This window comes from Pinus tabuliformis, chromosome 5_1 (genome assembly GCF_031772625.1).
Source record: "Pinus tabuliformis cultivar Carrire ecotype Pingquan chromosome 5_1, CPIR1, whole genome shotgun sequence".
Lineage (NCBI taxonomy): Eukaryota > Viridiplantae > Streptophyta > Pinopsida > Pinales > Pinaceae > Pinus > Pinus tabuliformis.
In genome coordinates, this window is record NC_142305.1 from 213,160,317 (window position 1) to 213,182,428 (window position 22,112).

Consider the following 22,112-nt stretch of genomic DNA (forward strand, 5'->3'; position numbering starts at 1 on the left):
TCTGGCCGGATTCACCCCTCCGATCTGCTTCTAACCCCTAACTGCCACAAACAGCAAGAAACCCTTATTTTCGGCAGCGCATGGATGATCAATTCTAGTCGAGCGGATTCAGGCTCATGGGGGTGATTCTTTCGCCAGGCCTTTCGCTCCTCAGCAAGACGACCGCGAGCTATGCCTCCAGACATGCTGTGCCAAGGGTTTGTGGGATTTTTCGAGCTGCTCAACGTCCAATAATTTCGACAAACTATATAGTATGGTTTCTTTTAAACACAAAATATTTTAATATGATAGATTTGGAGAATGTATTGCAAATTAATCCTAATCATACCAGCTTCAATTTAATAATTTGATTAAATTATTATTGGTTATAATGTTTGTATATTTTTATTTTTTATTAATTAAATATTTATGTTTTTGTATTTAGAATTCTGTGATTTATAATCAGTAAAGTCTTTTTTGGCCGAAATTATATAAAAGAGATTTTTGACATTTTTACAAAAGCCTCGAGCCAGTATGATTCACCCAAATATAATATATTTTTAAAATTACTTTATATTTTATTAGTCATTTTAACGTTCTAAAATACCAATATTGTATTGTTTAGCCATGCACATTTTTATTCCTTAACGCGATCCAATGGCTATGCATTTGGTTACGACGATTGACTGCGTGACCAGCAGATCCATTAAAATGCTGAAATCCACAACCCCTTTTTCCCTCGTTTGTCACTGAACCTCAGGCTTCTTGAATGATTACAAGTTAAATAAGCTCCTACGACACCACAAAGAAGAGACAAGGCTCTGCAATAACTGATGCAGCGTCTTCGTAGCAAAATCCTGAAAATCGCAGCCAAAACAGTTCTAGATTCCGATACCTCAAAAAGAGATAATGGCGTCCACGAACAATTGGAAGAAAATAAGGGCACCAGCCCAGTTTCAGAAAATCCCGATTCAAACGACGACGATGAAGAAGAGCAATCCGTTGTGGAATATTTAGCACTAACTGATAAAAACCAGTATTCCACCATTCGAATTGGCGATATCGACGTGGCGGATTTGAAAATCGTGGGCGAATTAGGGCACGGCGTGAGTTCAACCGTTTACAAGGTCCGTCACTACGTCAACCCATTGAATCGCAGAACATACGCCATGAAAGTTCTCGAAATACCAATGCAAAGTTGCTTCAAGCCAGCCCTAGAACACATAAAAAACGAAGTCGAGATTCTGCGAAGAATTACAGAAAATTCCAACTCCAGATCCGTGAATCCACCCATAGTGAAAATGGTCGAAGCATTAGTGGATGACAACCTGCACATATACTGTATTCTCTTCGAGTATATTAATGGAGGAACACTCGAGGATCTCATCAAGGAGCACAAGAAAATCAACGAGAGGGATCTTTCGTTGATAGCCAGAAAACTTCTTCACGCCCTCAATTACCTAAGAGAATGCCACATCGCACACCTTGACCTGAAGCCCACCAATGTTTTGATCACTAGGGCTGGAGAAAACCTGAAGGTTGCAGACTTCGGGACCAGCCTAATAATCGACGAATCAAGAACTGCAGAAAGTTATGATTTGACAGTGGGGAGCCCGAGATACATGAGCCCCGAGCGTTTTGAAGGATCTAGTTTTGCAATCAAAACTCCATTCGAAATAATGGCAGCAGATATTTGGAGTTTGGGAATATGTGTGTTGGAATGTTGTGGGAGTTCCAACATTTTTAACCCTAGGCTGGCAGCAATTGGCATACTTCCTGGTATACCTAGTGAGTATGGAGCATCCGAGGAATTGACAGATTTTGTAAGGATTTGTTTGACATTGGATCCCTCGCTTAGACCCACTCCTTCTCAACTTCTTTGTCACCGTTTTATCTTGAAATTCAAAGACTCTGACATATTGAATGCTTCTCCATCACGCTCTGGTTCCCGATCAGGATCTCATTATCGTTTTAATCGTTATATATGACTTAGTAGTAATTAAGCGAGTGTAGTTCGTATTGTTTTAATCGTTATATATGACGAAGTAGTAGTCCAGCCAGTGTAGTTAAGTGTAGTTCGTGTCTCTTATATTTTTCTCTACTGGGGTTCAAATTTCATGCTATTACGGTAGCATGTTTATTTACTACATGTTTATTTACTTTAACTCTTAGAAATAGCAGATAGATATTATTAGTGAATATAGTTAACAACACATTGGTACAATAAAGCAAAAGAATTACGTAGTAGTAAACCAACCAATACTAGTGTAATTGTTTAGAAATAGCAGGCTGATATTATTAGTGAATATAGTTAATACCACATTGGTACAATAAACCAAAAATATGACGAAGTAGTAAACCAACCATTACCACTGTAATGGTTTAATAAGAATATCTTTTAGGTTTTTTTTTTTTCCTTAATCTAATTTGTGGGATAGTTGGTAAAGCAATGGATCAAGATGAGGTTGTCTCTGGAAGCATGCAACCTGTTTTTTTTTAATATAATTTGTGTGTTTTTCTATAAATTTTATGAGTTGTAAATTAAATGATTTCAACCAAGTTTAGGTTTTTGGTTTTTTTTAAATGTTATTGATGATTATTTACTTTAACTCTTTGAAATTTGTTAAAATTTGTTTTTTTTAAATGTTATTGATGATTATTTACTTTAACTATTAGAAATTGTTTTTGTTTAAATGTTATTGATGATTATTTACTTCAACTCTTAGAAATATCTATCAATAGCAGATAGATATTAACTAATAATATACTTAGTATCACATTGGTACAAGAAACCAAAAATATGACGAAGTACTAAACCAACCAATACCAATGTAATAGTTGGTAATCGTTGGGATAGTTGGTCAAGCAATGGATGTAATAGTTTAAGAAGAAAGTATTTTAGTGTTTTTTTCTTAATCTAATCGGTGGGATAGTTGGTCCAGCAATGGAACAAGATAAGGTTGTCTCCGGAAGCATGTAGCTTGTTTTTTTTATATAATTTATGTTTTTTTAATATAAATTTATGAGTGGTAAATTAATTGATTTGAATAGGGTTTAGTTTTTTAGTTATTGATTTAAATTTAAGAGAAGTTGAAAGGGGGAGTATTTTAAAGGCTGTTTAATTTATCACTTGTAAATTAATTTATGTGAATAGGGTATAGTTTTTAGTAGAATATTAATTTAAATTTAAGGGAAGAGGTTGAAGGTGGGGTATTTTTGTTTAGGTTTAATATAAATTCTTACATCAAATTTCATCTAGCATTAAGATTGGCTTTTATTAAAATTAATAATAACAAAAAAAATTAAAGTAAAATTCAAATTCAAAACCAAATATCCAAATTTAAATTAATGTATAATTAACCAACATGTTTGTATGTTGTATTTATATTCATTTTGATTCATTATGGAATTAAAATGGATGTTGATTTTATTTGGGATAATTAATTTACTCTGAATTAAATATTTTTTTACAATTTTTCAAAAGATTAATATGAACTTTTGTCTTACTTTATGCTATTAATAAAAATGGATATGTTAAGTTTAGATGTAAAGACAATTGTTTATTTATTGAATACATTATATATGTATATTGGTTAATCATCTACATAAGTAATGATTTTATTTCAAAATAAAGATTGGTATAAAACTATGTAGTAGGGAAGTTGTTGCAACCATTTGATGAAAAATGAGATTTTGTCAAAGTTTGATCAATGGACAATCACTTACATATAAAAATCCAATATTGGGACAAAAACTAAATTTACTTTATCAACTCAAGCAAAATTAGCATCACTTAATAGTGGAAACAATGAGTTTGAATGGGGGTATTAGTCTCCAACCATATTTAAAGTGATAATAACCTCCATCTATCATTGACTCACTTGTAGTTTTGTGATGTTTAGATTTGTGTTTTCACATCAAGGGGGGTTAATAAGCATTCAAGGCTTGTAGTGAAAGGGCATTAGCTTTTCATAGAACTAATGCTTAATGATTTGGGGAAGTTCAGCCACAATAATGATTAGAGTAAAATTACCACCACAACAAGGAAACTTATCCTTCACTTTTGGTTTTCAGTGCTAATCAATTCCCCTCAATTACATACTAATCAGCTTAGTGCAAGCTTGCATTCTCCCATTGACTCTTCCTTCTACTTCAAGTTCATTTGGATTTCCTATAAATTTGAAATTCTAGCTATCACTGTCATGGTTATGGCCTTGAAATATTTTCAAAGGGGAAATGCCCCACTTCATGACACCAAGGAAAAATTTTATGTGTTGGTAGTAGCCATGGCCTTTTTTCAAGCCACACCACCCAACATCTAACACTTTATTAAGTCCATTGAGAAGGACATCAAAGTTGAAGTGGATATGAACTAGTTGGATTAGGATTTTCTCTCTAACCTTGGCTCCAATCACACTCACAGCGTTAAATTATATAGAACAATAGAACTCTACTAACATAGGAATTCTTTCATGGCTCATTCTCTATTGTCGAGGGAAATAGATTGGAAAGAAATTCCTAACAATTGGAAGTGCTAGAAAAGCTTAACAAGCACTTGATTACTCTTTGTTCCTAGCTAATACAACTAAATGGTGGGTTCTTCCAAGTGCACACTAATTTCACTCCATTCTACCTCTAATGTTGTTGGTGTGAATAGTCACAACTAGTTATAGGTTTTCTTTCTATTGTTTTATTTATTTTGATAGTAACTTTAGTTTTAGTTATCATTCCCATATGAACATAATCTTAGAATTCTTATTTGTGGCATTATTAGTTTCCATATTTGCACTCTCTCATAGTATTATTTTTGGACATAATTTAATTCTCTATCACTTCAAGAATTAGAACAACCTATTCCCCCCTAGGTACATCATAGTGATGTTTTTTTTCTTTTGTTTATATATTCTCTCTTAGTATATAAAGTATATTTAGGTTTCTTTTGTCAATAACCCATGTGTTATAGACATTTTTGGGCACTGCAACCCCAATCATATATTTCCATAAACCAAGGGCTCCTAAGTCCCTAAAAGTGTTGTTCCAACCCCTAAAAGAACAATGTCAGGTGATTACATCATCTCCCAGAAGTTCTCCATGAAAAACTACTCAGAATTGGTCAAAACTGGACCATCTCACCTGCTCCATGGTCAAAGTGTGATGCATCCCACCTAATGCACACGGGAGGTGCGATGCATGCTGAAAATCCATTCTATGGGGTGCGATGGACGAGAATAGACAAGTGGCGGAGACGATTTGCGAGGTGGATGATTATGGAATCTTCCAGAAACTTCTCCTGTGACACTTGCCTCTTAGAATCACCTAAGGATGAGTAAGAGATCAATGAGATCTCCAAGTGGAATCAAGAACTATCAGAGAGAAGACACTAATCAAAAACCCAAAGCTAACTCACACCTCTGCAAATATCTATATATAGATCTCTCATCCTAGAGATCCATGAGGTTAGAGGCTGAAATTTTGTATCTTGTAAGGAAGTGCTGTTGGTTTCTTGGTGTAAAATCATAGTGTTGGGTGATCTAAGCTTTTCATGAGGTGAAGAAGGGCTTTCTTGCTGAGAGGATGACGCTGGGTCAGAACAATTGGTTGTAATCCTCTTTGCTATTCTTGATTATTAATAAAGCTATTCAAGTTTTCCTCCACATTCTTGTATGATTGATGATATATGCATTTGTGTGGTCAATATATATCTGGTCCTATATTGTTTATGATGGTAGATCTATGTTCTTGGATAGTGTTATGCTGCTTTGATTCTACAGGTGCTCTTTGAAGCTGGGTAGACGAGGAAGCGAGTGGCAAAGATCTATCAAAAGGGAGAGGAATCAAGCAAGGAGCCAAGCGCAAGACAGAGGTTGGTCTCCTTCTTTCCCCTCTTATCTACTTCTCATAAAGGAAAACGAAAGTGGTTTTAGTTTGTTTGTTTCTAAGGTAGCTACCAGCCTTAGTGGGACTAGCAGCTCTGCATAGACACTAGATTTCCCGATAACAAAATGGTGACTCCGCTGGGGAGCAAATAGATTGTTTGTTTGTCTATATTTGTTTGCTTTATAAACTTACAAACGGAGCCTGAAGTCAAGCCAGCTAGCCTTCGAACTGCATTTGCTATGCAAGTGCAAAGTAGATCAATGTTGCTTCAGTCTATCTCCGGGTTTTGTTTATGAACTGAAAAATCGATTTACAAGCTCTCTAATTTCCCTTGTGGTGGCTCTAGTAACCTCCTTAGATCTACCCCTGTGATTTATTTACTGATTACCACTTGCTCGGCCTAAATCCCTGAACTGTGCTGCAAACTGTGATCAAGAACTGGATCAAAAGTCTTGCACTGTACCATCGCACCCTCTCTTCAAGGATCTTAGTATGCATCGCACTTCCCGTGTGCTGTAGGTGGGATGCATACTGGAATCCCTGTGTAACAGGTGCGCTGATCAGAAAGGGCTAATTTTGCCTGCAGACTTTGGTTTTTTCACTCTTTTCAGCTCTATTCAGGAGTTTTGTTGTCTGTAGTCAGTATACCTCTGTTGGAAACCCCCTTCTTTGCCATTATTCCGCCTCTATTGTGCAAAGAACTGTAAATTTTTTTATGTATTGTGATCCATTTTCAGTTCTCTTTTACAAAGAAGTAGCGTAATTGAACTGTCGTTTCTTGATTTGGAAGTGTCGCAAGTGTTGTTTTCAGTCATAGAAGAGAATCTGATTGTTCTTGATAGTCGATTACACTGTTACTCTTGTATTTGATTTGAATTAATATTTTTTTGAGTGTCGAAAGCAAGTTTTCAATTCCAAATCACAAAGTGTCGTCATTGTCTTCATTTTGTCTTGAAAAGAAACTTGTTAGTAATGTCGCTTTGAAAAATATTCATATTTTCACTTAGCTTTCTTTTTATCATTCACACATTAAGAAGGCTGAAAACAAATACATGCATGTGCATTTGCATTTAGACTGTTTGTTGGTTTGATTTAGGACAGTGCATATAGTGTGTGCTCCCTGCTCTATGTTGAAAGAATATCGTCTCTCTTTCCTTAGTAGCTAGGATTTTCATTGCAAAAAGAAGATTAAACGATTGTTTATCATCTTATATTGCATTTTAGGAGTTGTATATCTACATCATGCAGTGAACCTGAAAGGCAAATTTCTTAAGCAAGATCAACTATAAAATAAATTTAATGAATCTAAAAACGCTTTGGAACCTAACGCACAACATTTAGAAGTCTAGGCTAGAGACGTATTCCGGCGTTGTAAAGCCTGGTAACTGTTGTTTTCATTGTTGGTTGGGTGATTCCTCCACTTTGAGATGATAAGTGCCAGTACGGACTTGTGCTCCCACGTACGTCGAGTATATATTGGGAGACCACAATAGGCTTTATCCTTTATCCATAGGAAGTCGTGTCTGCCACCCTATCGATCGCAATGCACTGAACACAGCATTCGGGAAGATTGACTGTCGTACCGTAAAAAGTATTCTGCAGTTTTGTGATTGGTTTGGTAATCCCTCTATCTAGATTTCTAGAGTAGTCTCTTTCGTTCCTTTTCAGACTCCTTAAAGGAAAAGGTCCATCTGAGCACTTGTCACTTCAAGCTCATTAAAAATTGAAGGCGACTAGAGTCATCTTTTGTTTTTTCTCGACTCTTAAAAATTGAAAAAACAAGTTGTGTCAAAGCGTCTAAAATTCATTTAATTCGGAAACATTCTTCCCATTTTATTTTTAGTTGGTCGAGTAATCCGCAATCGTGGAAGAAAGTCAATCGAAATTGCTAGAAAATCTTTTGGATAGACTAGATATGTCTGAATAACCCTCGACATCCAGGACTCTGTCATCCAACGCAGCAGCGGCAGAGCCTCCTACTGCTACTCCAACGATGTTCGTCGGTATACCATCTGTCCCGGCAAGTTATCAACAACAAGCCAGAGTCCAATCAGGGACTGTTTCGATGACATGGTTAGTTCCTATTTCTTCATCCGGATTATCATCTGGTATTTCTTATGTTGAAACTCAACAAATTGATCCAATGTGTCTTCAAAGGCCAATCTACCCTTTAAGTACCGGATTGCCACCATATGGAGGGCAGTATGCCTTTTTGTTGTTCCCTCCCGAAGAACAACCATATGGGAGTTTACAACAAAGTTCAGGTCAAACTCGAATTACATCCAGCGCTTGGGTACCAATACTGCCTCAGCAACCAAGGGTTGTATATTCAATACAACCAGTCCACCCTGTGTCAAATATTCCCACTATACCTGCCATGGTGACTGCATCACAAGTACAAGCGCTACCTATTGTATGTCAACCCCAAGTTTCTCAGGTTGCAATACAACAGCATCTTGTCTCAATGGCTCAATCACAACCTTAGGTTAGTTCCTCCTTATCTGGAGCGACTCAGGGTCAAACAAGTACTATGACTCCTCATCTTGGTCAATCATCTAGTATTGGACAACAACAAATGGGCCAACAACCATGGCTGGTTCAATCTCAACAACCGCAATTCCAGCAATCATATCAAGGACCTGAGCAACAAGTCTTTGTAAGTAATGGGCAATCGCATTTCCAATGCGGTTATCAACAACCATACTATAATGGTTATGCCCATCAACCTTATCAAAGTTACCAGCATCAAATACATTATGCTGATATGCAAAGACCCACTGCTCAGGTGATTCCATCTTATCCTGGGTATGCTTCGCCTAACCTGAATCAACAGTTGCCCTTTCTAGCAACTCAAGAATTACCATATCTAAACCGGTTGACGAATGATCCAATTGCTTACGCCGCTTGGTGGCCGGCGATTCCGCATAAACTTCCGTCAGATATTCCTAAATTTAATGGAAATCCGAGTGAAGACCCGTCGAATCATGTGATGACCTTTCATCTGTGGTGTTCATCTAACACTCTGAACAATGATTCGATTAGGCTTCTCCTTTTTCAGTGAACGTTAACTGGTCCGGCAGCAAAATGGTATATCGAATTGCCTAGAGCTTCATTCGATAACTTCAGCACCCTAGCCACAACCTGTTTAACCCATTTTCAGTTACCCATAAGGTACGAAATAGGAACAGAACTTCTTACCAATTTCAAGCAAACGACAGCCACTCACATATCCAATCATATTCATGAGTGGCGACGTCGTCATAGAATGGTAAAAAAGTACGTTCTTGATCAGCTGTTAGCTGAATGGTTTATTAAGTCATTATTACCTTCCATTACAAAAGATGTGGCAAAGGGAGGAGTCGTCACTGAAGAGCAAGTTATTGCTCATGCGCAATATTTAGACTTGATTTATACTCAGTTTGGCATGTTCTACGACAAAATCCCTGACACTCCCAGACCGGAATTTTCCATTCCTCCTCCTAAATCAAACAATGACTCTCATGCCGGCGATGGCGTGATTGGTACGACAAATGCAAAATCGACAAAGGCTACATCTATGAAAGCCCGTAAGGTTTCTGATCAAAATGCAAATGAAGAACTTCTTGCCTCGGAGGTAAATGCCGTGTCGACCGACAAGGGCAAACAACTGAAGCAATCAGGGGGAAAGAAGAAAAAGAAAGGGAGAAAAAATAAGCAGGATGAGTCATCTCCTGAAAAACCTTCTGCAAACCCTTCTGGGCAAAGGAAACCCCCTGCGGGGTGTCAGATATGCGATGAGGATCATCGGACGAGACATTGTCCACATAAAGCTGAAGTTAAGAAACTCTTTAAGAGTTCAAAAACCTCAGTGGTATTCACTGATCCGTTTCCAAACCCGGGAACCAAACTGGTTGCTAATCAAAATGCTTCCCGATCCCAAGTGCTTATGTTTTCCATTTCAAAACAGCAAAATGATGCTTTGATATCGACAAGGAATAAAGATTACAGGAATCCACAGCTGTCGAACAACAAGGCTACTGATCAACTGAGTAGTTTGACAACAACTTCAACCGAAGTTGTGCCACCCATCATTCCTGAGCTAACATTAAAGCCGCCAAAGGGAGTAGTACACAAATCGAAAATTAATCCTTGTGCCAAAGTAGCACATATTTATAATATAGTAGAGGACCTGGCCCAATCGTCATCCGCTATGTCGACACTTGAGGTACTGCAAAATTCCCCCTCCCAAAAGCAGGCTCTATTATCAGTAATAGGTGGGATTGAGCCAACGGATTCCAATCTTGTATCCTTTAATCACAAAGGATATGACCCTCAGTTACCAGCTCAACTAGCTTTCCTTATTCAAGTGAAAGCCCTCAACAAAACTGTTCATCGAACAATTATTGATGAGGGGGCATCTACATGTATTATGTCGATGAGTTGCTGGAAAAATTTAGGCTCACCACCCTTGTCGCAATCAATGACGACATTAAAAGCATTTGATGGACGATCATACACTCCATACGGGATTTTAAGTAACTTGCAAGTTGAACTGGGGGGCAAAACAGTAGAAATTGATGTTGAAGTAATCAACGGAAACCTCGATTACAACATCCTATTGGGAAGGCCCTGGATATATGCCATGGCCGCAGTTGTGTCGACCTACTTCAGGAAGATTGCATTTCCCTTCCAGGGAGGAATTACAATCGTCGACCAACAAACATTTCTCCCCAACATTTCACAAGTTACGGGATCCAATGATCCATGGAAACAATCATTCGCTTCAAAATATTGGAGTAGGCCTCCTAAAATACCCTGCCTTAATGGGTACTTTTGCCCTACCGCCTCCGGGTAATCTGGCAGAAGTGGCCACAGTGGAAACCTACAATATGAAATCTTCTATATCTAATGGATTCGGAAGATTCCTAAACATTTTGTCAGCATGGATCATTGCCATTTTAGAAATATTGTAGCAATCAATTTTCTTGGCCTGGGGGGCAAACCCAAATCAACGCTCATCGAGTGTTTGGATAGATAGGTCTAAGGAATATGGCACCTCTTCAGATCCTTGGTCGCATGTACATTCTACAGACGAAGGAATCATTCAATCAATGATGATAGGAGAGGCACAATGGGAAGATTACCACCATCACTCCCATCTTCTGGATTACCACAAAGATTATTCCAGCAACCTTAATCATCCTTCAGTTTTTGATTTTCTATCAAATACTGTAAATACGGTGGATCCCGAGGACGGTTCTTATCACGTGTCGACCTCGTTAAAAAATGAAACAAGGAGTAATGAGGATAGTTCTTTTACTGTGTCAACCTCATTAAAAAATGAAACAACTCCCTTTCCAAGTCGATTCTCTCAAAGATCTCGGAGGTAAACCTTCATTCCAACCACCACGTTGAATGCAATGAGGCTTGGGGGGCATGCACCTCGATTTGTGTTGTTATGCTGTGGGCATGAAAACTTATCACGAGCAATGTTACCGTAGGGTTCAAGCTCTTTAAAAAATGAACCAGATCACGAGCAGTGTTACTACAGGGTTCAAGCTCGTTAAAAAAATAAACCCGCAACGAGCAGTTTTTATGCGAAGTTCAAGCTCATTAAAAATTAAACATAAGCAATGAGCAAATGTTTCCCCCAAAGTTTAAGCTCATTTATTAAAAAATAAACCAATTCTCGGTAAATAACCATCGTGAATGCATTATCATCAGACTTTGAGCCTTGGTCGTGTTCTCATCATCACCTCCACTCTGCATTGGCCGATCATTCACTTCCATTTGATTGTTTACCCTTTTTGAGGAACAGTTGCGAAGAGTGATCCTGTTAGCCATCCTTGTGACACTGCTATGATTGGAAAATTCCAAACCTTACTTAGAATTAGTTGCTACCCGAATTTATCACTCGTTCCTCAAAAAACGAGTCTCCTTTAAGCTCTTTTCATCTGACTCGTAAAATATGAAAAGATTGCGGAGCAATTGGCCTCTCCAGCTCATTAAAGTGACCAGAAGTGCCATCCCTCCTTTAGATTTTAATCTTTTTGGACCTGAGGGATTATTACACAAAAATATCGAGCGCTTGTTTTGTTCGGCTTGTTAAAAGTACCGAAAATTCATCCCTTTTGTATTGTTTTATACTTTTTCGGATTCAAGGGATTATATGACAAAAAAGGATTATTGGAGTTTTCTTTACGTCCCTTTTCAGACTCTCTAAAATTGAAAAGGACCGAGTTATCTTTGTCGTTAAACTCGTTAAAACCGAATAGCGACAAACTTGTCCATATAGACAAGAACGAGTTTCACTATCGCTAGGCTCGTTAAAACATAGCGATGGGTTTGCCCAAAGGGAAAATTATAGAAGAAGAATATGTTATCCTCCTCAAGCTTGAAAAAAATAAAGAGGTACTGGTCAGCAATGACTGGGGAAAAATTGGGAAGAAAACTTGAAGAAACTTTATTGGTAGCAAGTTGCTCTTGAACATGACACTTTCACTCTGCATCCGAGTCGGGTTGGGTTGTTCCGTTCACTGGTCATATCACCATTGGTCCATCACACCATCCATATTTGTGGTTAACGCTACCAATCCATCATGTCAGTGTCGCCGATAGGTTCAAGAGAAGTCGCTCATAGAATTCACCTGTGTCTCATCCACTGCAATACATTTACACTCCATCCTTTCATGACCGCCACCCTGAACCTTATGTCGTCAGATCGTTTTCACCTCCATTAAAATCATTTGCTCTGTTCCATGTCATTGATGTGGGTTTCACTAAGGCCCTCCTATGACGGATCGCTTCTTGTCGACATCAGCTCATTATCCAGGAAGTCGATCTAGGAACAACCCTTTCAGTACTTTGAAGCTTACATGCCTCAATGGCAGGTTTCTCACTTTCAGTGACAGGTTTACATCAATGGCCTTCGACCGAAAGATTTTGTGTGGTGTTCGACACCAAGTCCCTTATTCACACCACATGAATTGTACTGTAGTACCTTGAGGGTCATCATCATTATCGGTGATTCCTCTCGCGCCTGTTAACAGCTTACATCATTGGCTGGTAATCAGGCGATGTCTTTCCATGTTCGACTCCAGAACATCTCTCACATGGATCGACTTGTACTATTGAGTGAAGATCGAACGAGATTGAAGACCCCGGATCTAGTTTCTCCATCCGGGCTGCGATATATGTTTAGGAAAATAAAGACATAAAATGTAGATCATTACTGCACAGATAATCATCCAATCCAAGGGATGATGGCTCTACCAGAATCATCAGTCTGCACTCAGAAGATTGTCTGTCTTATGTACATGAAAATGGATTTATAAAGCTGAGCATGGGAATGCCCGCCTTAGCTAGATCCTCATGATAAAGCATTTCACCCGACATCAAAAGATTAACGACCTCATGCTTTAGGGGGAAACTGTTATAGACATTTTTGGGCACTGCAACCCCAATCATATATGTCCATAAAACAAGGGCTCCTAATTCGCTAAAAGTGTTGTTCCAAACCCTAAAAGAACAAGGTCAGCTGATTACATCATCTCCCAGAAGTTCTCCATGAAAAACTACTCAGAACTGGTCAAAACTGGACCACCTCACCTGCTCCATGGTCAAAGTGCGATGCATCCCACCTAATGCACATGGGAGGTGTGATGCATACTGAAAAGCCCTTCTATGGGGTGCGATGGATGAGAATAGACAAGTGGCGGAGACAGTTTGCGAGGTGGATGATCATGGAATCTTCTAGAAACTTCTCCTGTGACACTTGCCTCTCATAATCACCCAAGGATGAGTAAGAGATCAATGAGATCTCCAAGTGGAATCAAGAACTATCAGAGAGAAGACACTAATCAAAAACCTAGAGCTGACTCACACCTCTGCAAATATCTATATATAGATCTCTCATCCCAGAGATCCAGGAGGTTAGAGGCTGGAATTTTGTATCTTGTAAGGAAGTGATGCTGGTTTCTTGGTGTAACATCATAGTGTTGGGTGATCTAAGCTTTTCATGAGGTGAAGAAGGGCTTTCTTGCTGAGAGGATGACGCTGGGTCAGAACAATTGGTTGTAATCCTCTTTGCTATTCTTGATTATTAATAAAGTTATTCAAGCTTTCCTCCACATTCTTCTATGATTGATGATATATGCATTTGTGTGGTCAATATATATCTGGTCCTATATTGTTTATGATGGTAGATCTATGTTCTTGGATAGTGTTATGTTGCTTTGATTCTACAGGTGCTCTTTGAAGCTGGGTAGACGAGGAAGTGAGTGGCAAAGATCTATCAGAAGGGAGAGGAATCAAGCAAGGAGTCAAGTGCAAGACAGAGGTTGGTCTCCTTCTTTCCCCTCTTATCTACTTCTCATAAAGGAAAACGAAAGTGGTTTTAGTTTTTTTCTAAGGTAGATACCAGCCTTAGTGGGACTAGCAGCTCTACATAGACACTAGATTTCCCGATAACACCATGTCAGGCTCAGATGTTTCCTAATTTGGTAGCATATAAATCTTCATGAATCCATGGTATGTATGTATTCTACTTTGACATGCTAATAGAATAATGGGAACAACAAGATGGGAAAATAAAAATTAAAAAACCACTCAATTCACCATAAAGATGTGAGTAGATTATATAGCTTATTTAGTTTCTCAAAAACAACAATATTTCCAATTATATTATGGATGTTTTAGAAATCCATTGAAAATGAGCATATTTCAATTTGAGACATCCTTGAGATTATGAACATCAAAGCTATAAATGTTATTTTTTTTGTAATTATTGGAACACATTCTAGAAGGTTTGTAAAGGTAAATAAAGTTAATTTATTTTATAATTAATATCTATAATTATGATATCATAATATTTTATATAAATATTATATATACTTGTGCATACGAAGATATTTATTTGATATAGTGTTAAATACTAATAATAGCCTATGTTAGACCATGAGGCATAGAATAAATGGTGACAAGGTGTTTTGTTAAGGCACTCTATTTGAAGAGGTCACCGGTTCGAAACAACATGGGAAAATATCCAGTCATGCTAAGGGATGGTGTGGCCCAAGTCCGATGCAATCCTTGAGTGATTTTGACTGCTTAGATTCCCTTGGGACATGGCTACTTAAGCCACATACTAGTCATGCCACATCCTGGGACTCACATAAACTAGAAAACTAAAAATAAAATAAAAAATCTTCAACATTAATATGTGTGTGTGTGTGTGTGTGTGTGCGTGTGTGTGTGTGATTAACCTAATTAGATGAGTGGTTGTAGAATGGTATGTTATCCTCACTACCCATGTTATGTCTTGGAAGATATAGTTAGGTGATGTGTGTGATACATTATTCATTCAGATGATACACATGAATACAATGTTTATGCCCATTGGTTTCACCTTCCATATGGTCTCATGTACTCCCTATGACTCTTCATGTTAATTTGTGGCTTTTCATCTTCCTCGCAAGTAAATAATCCAAATTTACATAATCCTTAAGGATTATGTTTTGACATTTTCCTTATTAATCTAAAGTGGTGTATGTGAATCAAGAAGAGAGATGAAATATGGAGGTGGATAACAACCCATGGATAGATGTGTTCTCCATATATGATGGTTTAGGGAATATCACAAACCAAATGAGTAGCAAAATCCTAAGTCTTCTACTAGTGGTGGTTTAAGGAAGATAACAAACCAAAAGGATAACAGAAGCCAAAGTCTTGTACTAGTGGTGGTTTATGGCTAATGACCAACTCTCAAACTTGGCTTGAAGTAGTTCTCATAAAAATTAAAAATATAGATAGAAGTTGATGTCTTATGTGAAATCGAAGTGCTCTATGATGGTGTTTTAAAGATGATTGATTTAAATATGACCACAAATTGATGAAATGGTGGTTTAAAGATGATTGATTTAAATATTACCACAAACTGATGAAATGATGGTTTAAAGATGACCACAAATTGTTGTCTATGAGAAGTAGTAAGTCTTCTACTAATTGGGGTAAAGAATATAACACATACCCAACAAGAAATCTTGTAAAAATAAATATGTCCATAGAAATATTCACTAAAATGTGTTTTCCTTGCATTAAATAAAAAACACAATTAGTTCAATTAGAAAAAACTATTGCACCCTATCATAGTGTGTAAAGAAAATATCACATATTGAAAAAGATCATTTGTGTTTCATTAGATTAACTCAATTTAATAATGTCATTATATTAACTCTTTTATGAGTATAGGTCTAATTGGGGCCTTGATCGAGTAATGATCCCCTTGTTGGTAACTATATTTTTTGGACTATTAATCAATATCATACAAGCCTTATTACAGCAATATCACTCCCATGGCATACCCACTTAAATATATCTCTACTTCAAAGGAATTTTTCAACTTTGGTAATGCGAGAATCGATACTTGACTAATTTTTCTTTTGAACTCATCGAAAACCTTATGTTGATTCTTCCCACTATGTAAACTCTTGTTGCTCATTGGCATGGAGTGGTGTATCTACTACTGAAAATGAAACTATGAACTTCTCCAAGTAATGAGCTACCTCATCAATGCTCTTAATTTCAGTGACATTGTAGGAACTTACCACTCCATGTGACCTCTAGATTTCCAATATTTATCTTGAGCTCCCATCCACTGATTACAAACCACAAATTCACTAAATATTATTAAAAAAATGCATTTCTTGAGGTTTGTCAATAAATAGTGTTTCTTTAAAGTATCTAACAACTACATGAAATGTGAGACGTGACTCTCCTCCTAGATGACATTATAAATGAGTATATAATAAAATGGGCTATAATAAATGAATCTATGTGTGGATGTAATATATCATTCATTAGTCTCATAAATGTAGCTAGTGTGTTACATAAACCAAATGTCATGACCAAACATTCATACAAACCTTACATTGTATTCAAGGTAATCTTCTAGGCTCCTTCTTTGACACATACCTAGTGGTATCTTGATTTTAGGTCCATCTTGGTAAATTCCTTAACATGCTACAACTAGTCCAAAAAATAATCAATCTTGGGTAGAGGGTATTAATTATTAAGTGATATTATTCAATTCCCTATGGTTTATACACATCCTCCAAGTCCCATATTTTTTAGGCATGGTGATGATAGGTCACCCTCTAGGTGAGGTACTTGGTTGAAACACTCCCTGCTCCATAAAATGCAACAAATACTTCTTTACTAAATATAAGTTTAAAATAGACTATATATAAAACCAAATATTCAATAATGGGGAGTAAATAAATAATTTTATTTCATGCCCCACTTCCCTCTTGGGTGGTTTCCATTTATTCTCTTGGAACACTCATATGTATATCTATGACCATTCTAACATTTATGCTTTTTTCTCTTTAGTATACCCCTCCAAGGATGCTTTTCTTTTATTGATTCATCATATGAATGATTCTCTCTTAAGAAAAGTAAAACATATTTCTTACTAGAACTAATCAATTTCTTATCTTGGTTGGCACTTACACTGCAATATTTGACTGCCTTATGTGCGCTGATGATATAGGTTTTCCCATCCTTAATTAGGCAGTATTGGCTTTCTCTCCACATGAATATCTCATCCCTTATATACAATTAGGGGCTTCCAAACACTACTCCACATACATCAAGGGGTACTACATCCAATTCTGCTTCATCAATCAAACTGGCATTTATAACTAATTTGATCCTACATTGTTTCATTACCTTGACCTTGTTGGGTATGTGTTATATTCTTTGCATGAATAGTGCCATACACAATTTGTATACAAGTGTAGAAGGGGATTCGATGGATGAAATATAGCCCCCCATTCGAGAATTTTAGGGTAGAGCCCCCCCCGGCCAAAAAAAAAATTGGGTAGTTTTTTGTGTCCACTTTGTGGTATGTTTATGCCACACGATTATTGTGGTCCATGGTAATGTAGTTTTGGTTAAGGAACTACAATTGTATTCTAATATAGGATTTTCTCAAGGTAAAATTTGTGTTAAATATGTGTGTGTGACATTGCATATTTTCTATTTTTACTAAAAAAAATTGCAAAATTGATTATGTATGGTTAAAACCAATAAATATATGCTTCCTTGTTTACCATCTCAATGGATTTGGGATAGGATTATCTAAACCTATAATCCAAGCTTATTGGCCAAATCCATTGATATGATACTAGCCTATGAACCAATATCATCCACATTAGAGCTACTTTTGACTTGATTTCTTGAATTTGTGGCTATAAGGTTACTTTTCTTTGCATCCTTCTAGTTGTTTGGGTTTAGCTCTAGATATCGTTTCTAGCATTTTTCTTTAGTGTGACCATCGATATTGTAATGGTTACAATGGTTACAATGGTTACTATGATCCTTGCACTAATATGTAATGGTTTTCATCTTCTCATCCTACCCCTCTTTCCACTTCTTCTTCCCCTTCTTAGAAGCTTCCTAACGCTCTCTCTCTCCTTGGAACCACTTATTTGCCCATTCTTGTGGCATATGTTTTCCATATATTGTTCTTATACACATTCCTTTTCAATTTTCCTTGGATTAAAAAACATCACTCGCTTTGATATTGGGTTATGTGGACCCCCCAAATACTTCAGGGGTATATATAGGTTCTTGGGAGATATGTCAAACATGATGGCCATGTTTCTAAAATCACTGGTGCACTCTATAGATTCTACCCTTGCCTCTACCTTGAAAAATGCCACCAAATCCATCAGTCCTCTACATATCCAATAGGGTGAATTGGAACTTAATAAGGGTTTTTAATTCCTCCCACCTAGATACTGGAAAATCACCCTCTAGCCTAAGTGTTTCCACATGGATTTTCCATGAGATTAAAGCATTACCCTCTAACTTCAATTTGGAAAAAGATATATTTTTTTGTTCACCTATATGGTGAAAAATGAAAAACTTCTAGTTGCTGCAACTAATAATTTAGCTTTAATGCATCAATACATTTTCCATTGTGCCTTTTCTCTTCTATTAAGAATATGTTTGCAACAATTAACTATACAGGGTTAAAACCTACAATGTGGTATCATAGAAATATCGACTTCAAGGGGATGCCTTTGTTGCTAAGGGGTTTGGCGTGGGCCTATGGTAAACCTTGCTATAAAGGGAGATATGTAGAATCCATTATTGTGGTAAAACAAAATGGCAAGTAGTTTAAACATAGAGATAAATAAATTAAATGGGTATAACTTTGAGTTTTGGAAGCTCAAAATGGAAAATTTGTATTCAAGGTAATCTTCTAGGCTCCTTCTTTGACACATACCTAGAGGTATCTTTATTTTAGGTCCATCTTGGTAAATTCCTTACAATGCTACAACTAGTCCAAAAAATAATCAATCTTGGATAGAGGGTATTAATTATTGAGTGATCTTATTCAATTCCCTGTGGTTTATACACATCCTCCAAGCCCCATCTTCTTTGGGCACAGTGATGATAGGTCACCCACCAGGTGAGATACTTGGTTGAAACACTCCCTACTCCATAAAATGCAAAAAATTCTTCTTTACCAAATATATGTTTAAAATAGACTATATATAAAACCAAATATTCAATAATGGGGAGTAAATAAATAATTTTATTTCATGCTCCACTTCCCTCTTGGGTGGGCTCTTGGAACACTCATATGTATATCTATGACCATTCTAACAAATGCTTTTTTCTCTTTAGTATACCCCTCCAAGGATGTTTTTTTTTATTGATTCATCATATGATTGATTCTTCCTTATGAAAAGTAAAACATATTTCTTACTAGAACTAATCAATTTCCTATCTTGGTTGGAAATTACACTGCAATATTTGACTTTCCTTTGTGTACATTGATGATGTAGGTTTTTCCATCCTTAATTGGGAAGTATTGGTTTTCTCTCCACATGAATGTCTCATCCCTTATTTAAAATTATGGGCTTCCAAACACTACTCCACATACATCAAGGGGTACTACATCTAATTCCACTTCATCAATCAAACTCGCATTTATAGCTAATTTGTTCTTGCATTGTTTCATTACATTAACCTTGTTGGGTATGTGTTATATTATTCGCATGAATAGTGCCATATAAAATTTGTATACAAAGGGTGTAGTAGGGGATTCGATGGATGAAAGATAGCCCCCCTTTCGAGAATGTTAGGTTAGAGCTCCCCCCTAAAAAATAAAAATTGGGTAGTTTTTTGTGTCCACTTTGTGGTATGTTTATACCACACGGTTATTGTGATCCATGGTAATGTAGTTTTGGTTAAGGAACTATAATTTTATTCTAACCTAGGATTTTTTCAAGATAAAATATGTGTGTTAAATATGTGTGTGTGACATTGCATCTTTTCTATTTTTATTAAGAATATTTTTGCAATAATTAATTATGTATGGCTAAAACCAATAAATATTTGCTTCCTTGTTTACCCATCTCAATGGATTTGGGATAGGATGATCTAAACCTCTAATATAAGCTTATTGGACAAATCCATTGCTATGATACTAGCATATGAACCAATATCGTCCACATTATAGCTACTTTGACTTGATTTCTTGAATTTGTGTCTAGAAGATTCTTTTTCTTTGCATCCATCTAGTTCTTTGGTTTTATCTCTAGATATAGTTTCTAGCATTTTTCCTTAGCGTGACCATAAATATTGTAATGGTTACAATGGTTTCTATGATCCTTGCACTAATATGTAGTGTTTTCTATCTTCTTATCCTTCCCTTCTTTCCACTTCTTCTTCCCCTTCTTAAAAGCCTCATAAGGCTCTCTCTCCTTGGAACCACTTGGTTGCCCATTCTTGTAGCATATGTTTTCCATATATTGTTCTTATACACATTCCTTATCCATTGTCCTTGGATTAAAAAACATCACTTGCTTTGATAGTTGGTTATGTAGACCCCCCAAATAATTTATGGGTATATATATGTTCTTGGGAGAGATGTCAAACATGATGGCCATGTTTCTAAAATCAATGGTGAACTCTATAGACTCTACCCTTGCCTCTACCTTGAACAGAGCCACCAAATCCATTAGTCCTTTGCATACCCAATAGTGTGCAATTAGAACTTAATAAGGGTTTTTAAGTTCTCCCACCGAGTTACTAGAAAACCACCCTCTAGCCTAAGTGTTTCCATATGGGTTTCCCATGAGATTAAAGCATTACCCTCTAACTTCAATTTGGAAAAAGATATTTTTTTTGTTCACCTATATAGTGAAAACTGAAATAAACTTCTAGTTTTTGTAACTAATAATTTAGCTTTAATGCATCAATCCATTTTCCATTGTGTCTTTTATCTTCTATTAATAATATGTTTGCAACAATTAACTATACAGTGTTAAAACCTACAATGTGGTATCAAAGAAATATTGGCTTCAAGTGGATGCCTTTGTGGCTAAGGGGTTTGGCTTGGCCTATGGTAGACCTTGTTATAAAGGGAGATATGTAGAATCCATTATTGTGGTAAAACAAAATGGCAAGTAGTTTAAACATAGAGATGAATAAATTCAATGGGTAGAATTTTGAGTTTTGGAAGCTCAAAATGGAAAAAAAATTGGTGGAAAAAGATCACTAGATCACTATGGATCCAATTATTTCACCAAAGAGGATGTTAAAAGAAGATTGGACTAATTTTGATTAAAATAAAAGGATCACAATATATTTTTATCTCTCATATTCAGTGTTATTGAATGTTTCAAGAGAACCTACAATGAAGGCATTGTGGAACAAGTTAGGGACTCTGTATCAATCTAGGTCCCTAGAGAACAAATTGTTCCTGTGGAAACATATATATAACTTGAGGATGAAGGATGTAGACTCAGTGATAGAGAATATAAATTCATTCAATACTATGGTAAAATAGCTATTATCTATTAATATTAATATTTCCAATGAAGTAAGTGTATTTGTTTGTTGTGTTCTTTACTAGGGTCGTGGGATAATTTGGTTGTTGTCATAAGTAGTAATGCACCTACTCTAAGTTCCAATGATATAGTCTCATTCGTGTTATTGGAGAAAATGAGATGTTTTGGAATTATAATTACACTAAGAGGGGTGCATCAGTGTAATGGAAAATTTAACCAAATCAAAAAAATTCACAATTCATCATAACTAAAAACATAACAGTGCATCAATAATAAAAATCATCACATCAACACATGAGAACACCATATATATGTTGCAACCCTTGTAGGGGAAAATGACAATTATTCTTATCTATTCTATAATATTTTACCGACACCAACTAAAAGGAGACACAAATCCCCCTTAATCAATTT

At 36.5% G+C, this 22,112-nt stretch overlaps 1 protein-coding gene across 1 annotated transcript; it reads left to right on the forward strand.

Moving 5' to 3' along the window:
* The first annotated feature begins 812 nt into the window (after positions 1–812).
* On the forward strand, positions 813–1,967 carry LOC149164157 (mitogen-activated protein kinase kinase 1c-like). Its single transcript, XM_089429385.1, has one exon. It carries the CDS (start codon positions 813–815, stop codon positions 1,965–1,967), a length of 1,155 nt encoding a protein of 384 aa, XP_089285511.1.
* The last annotated feature ends 20,145 nt before the right edge of the window (positions 1,968–22,112 follow it).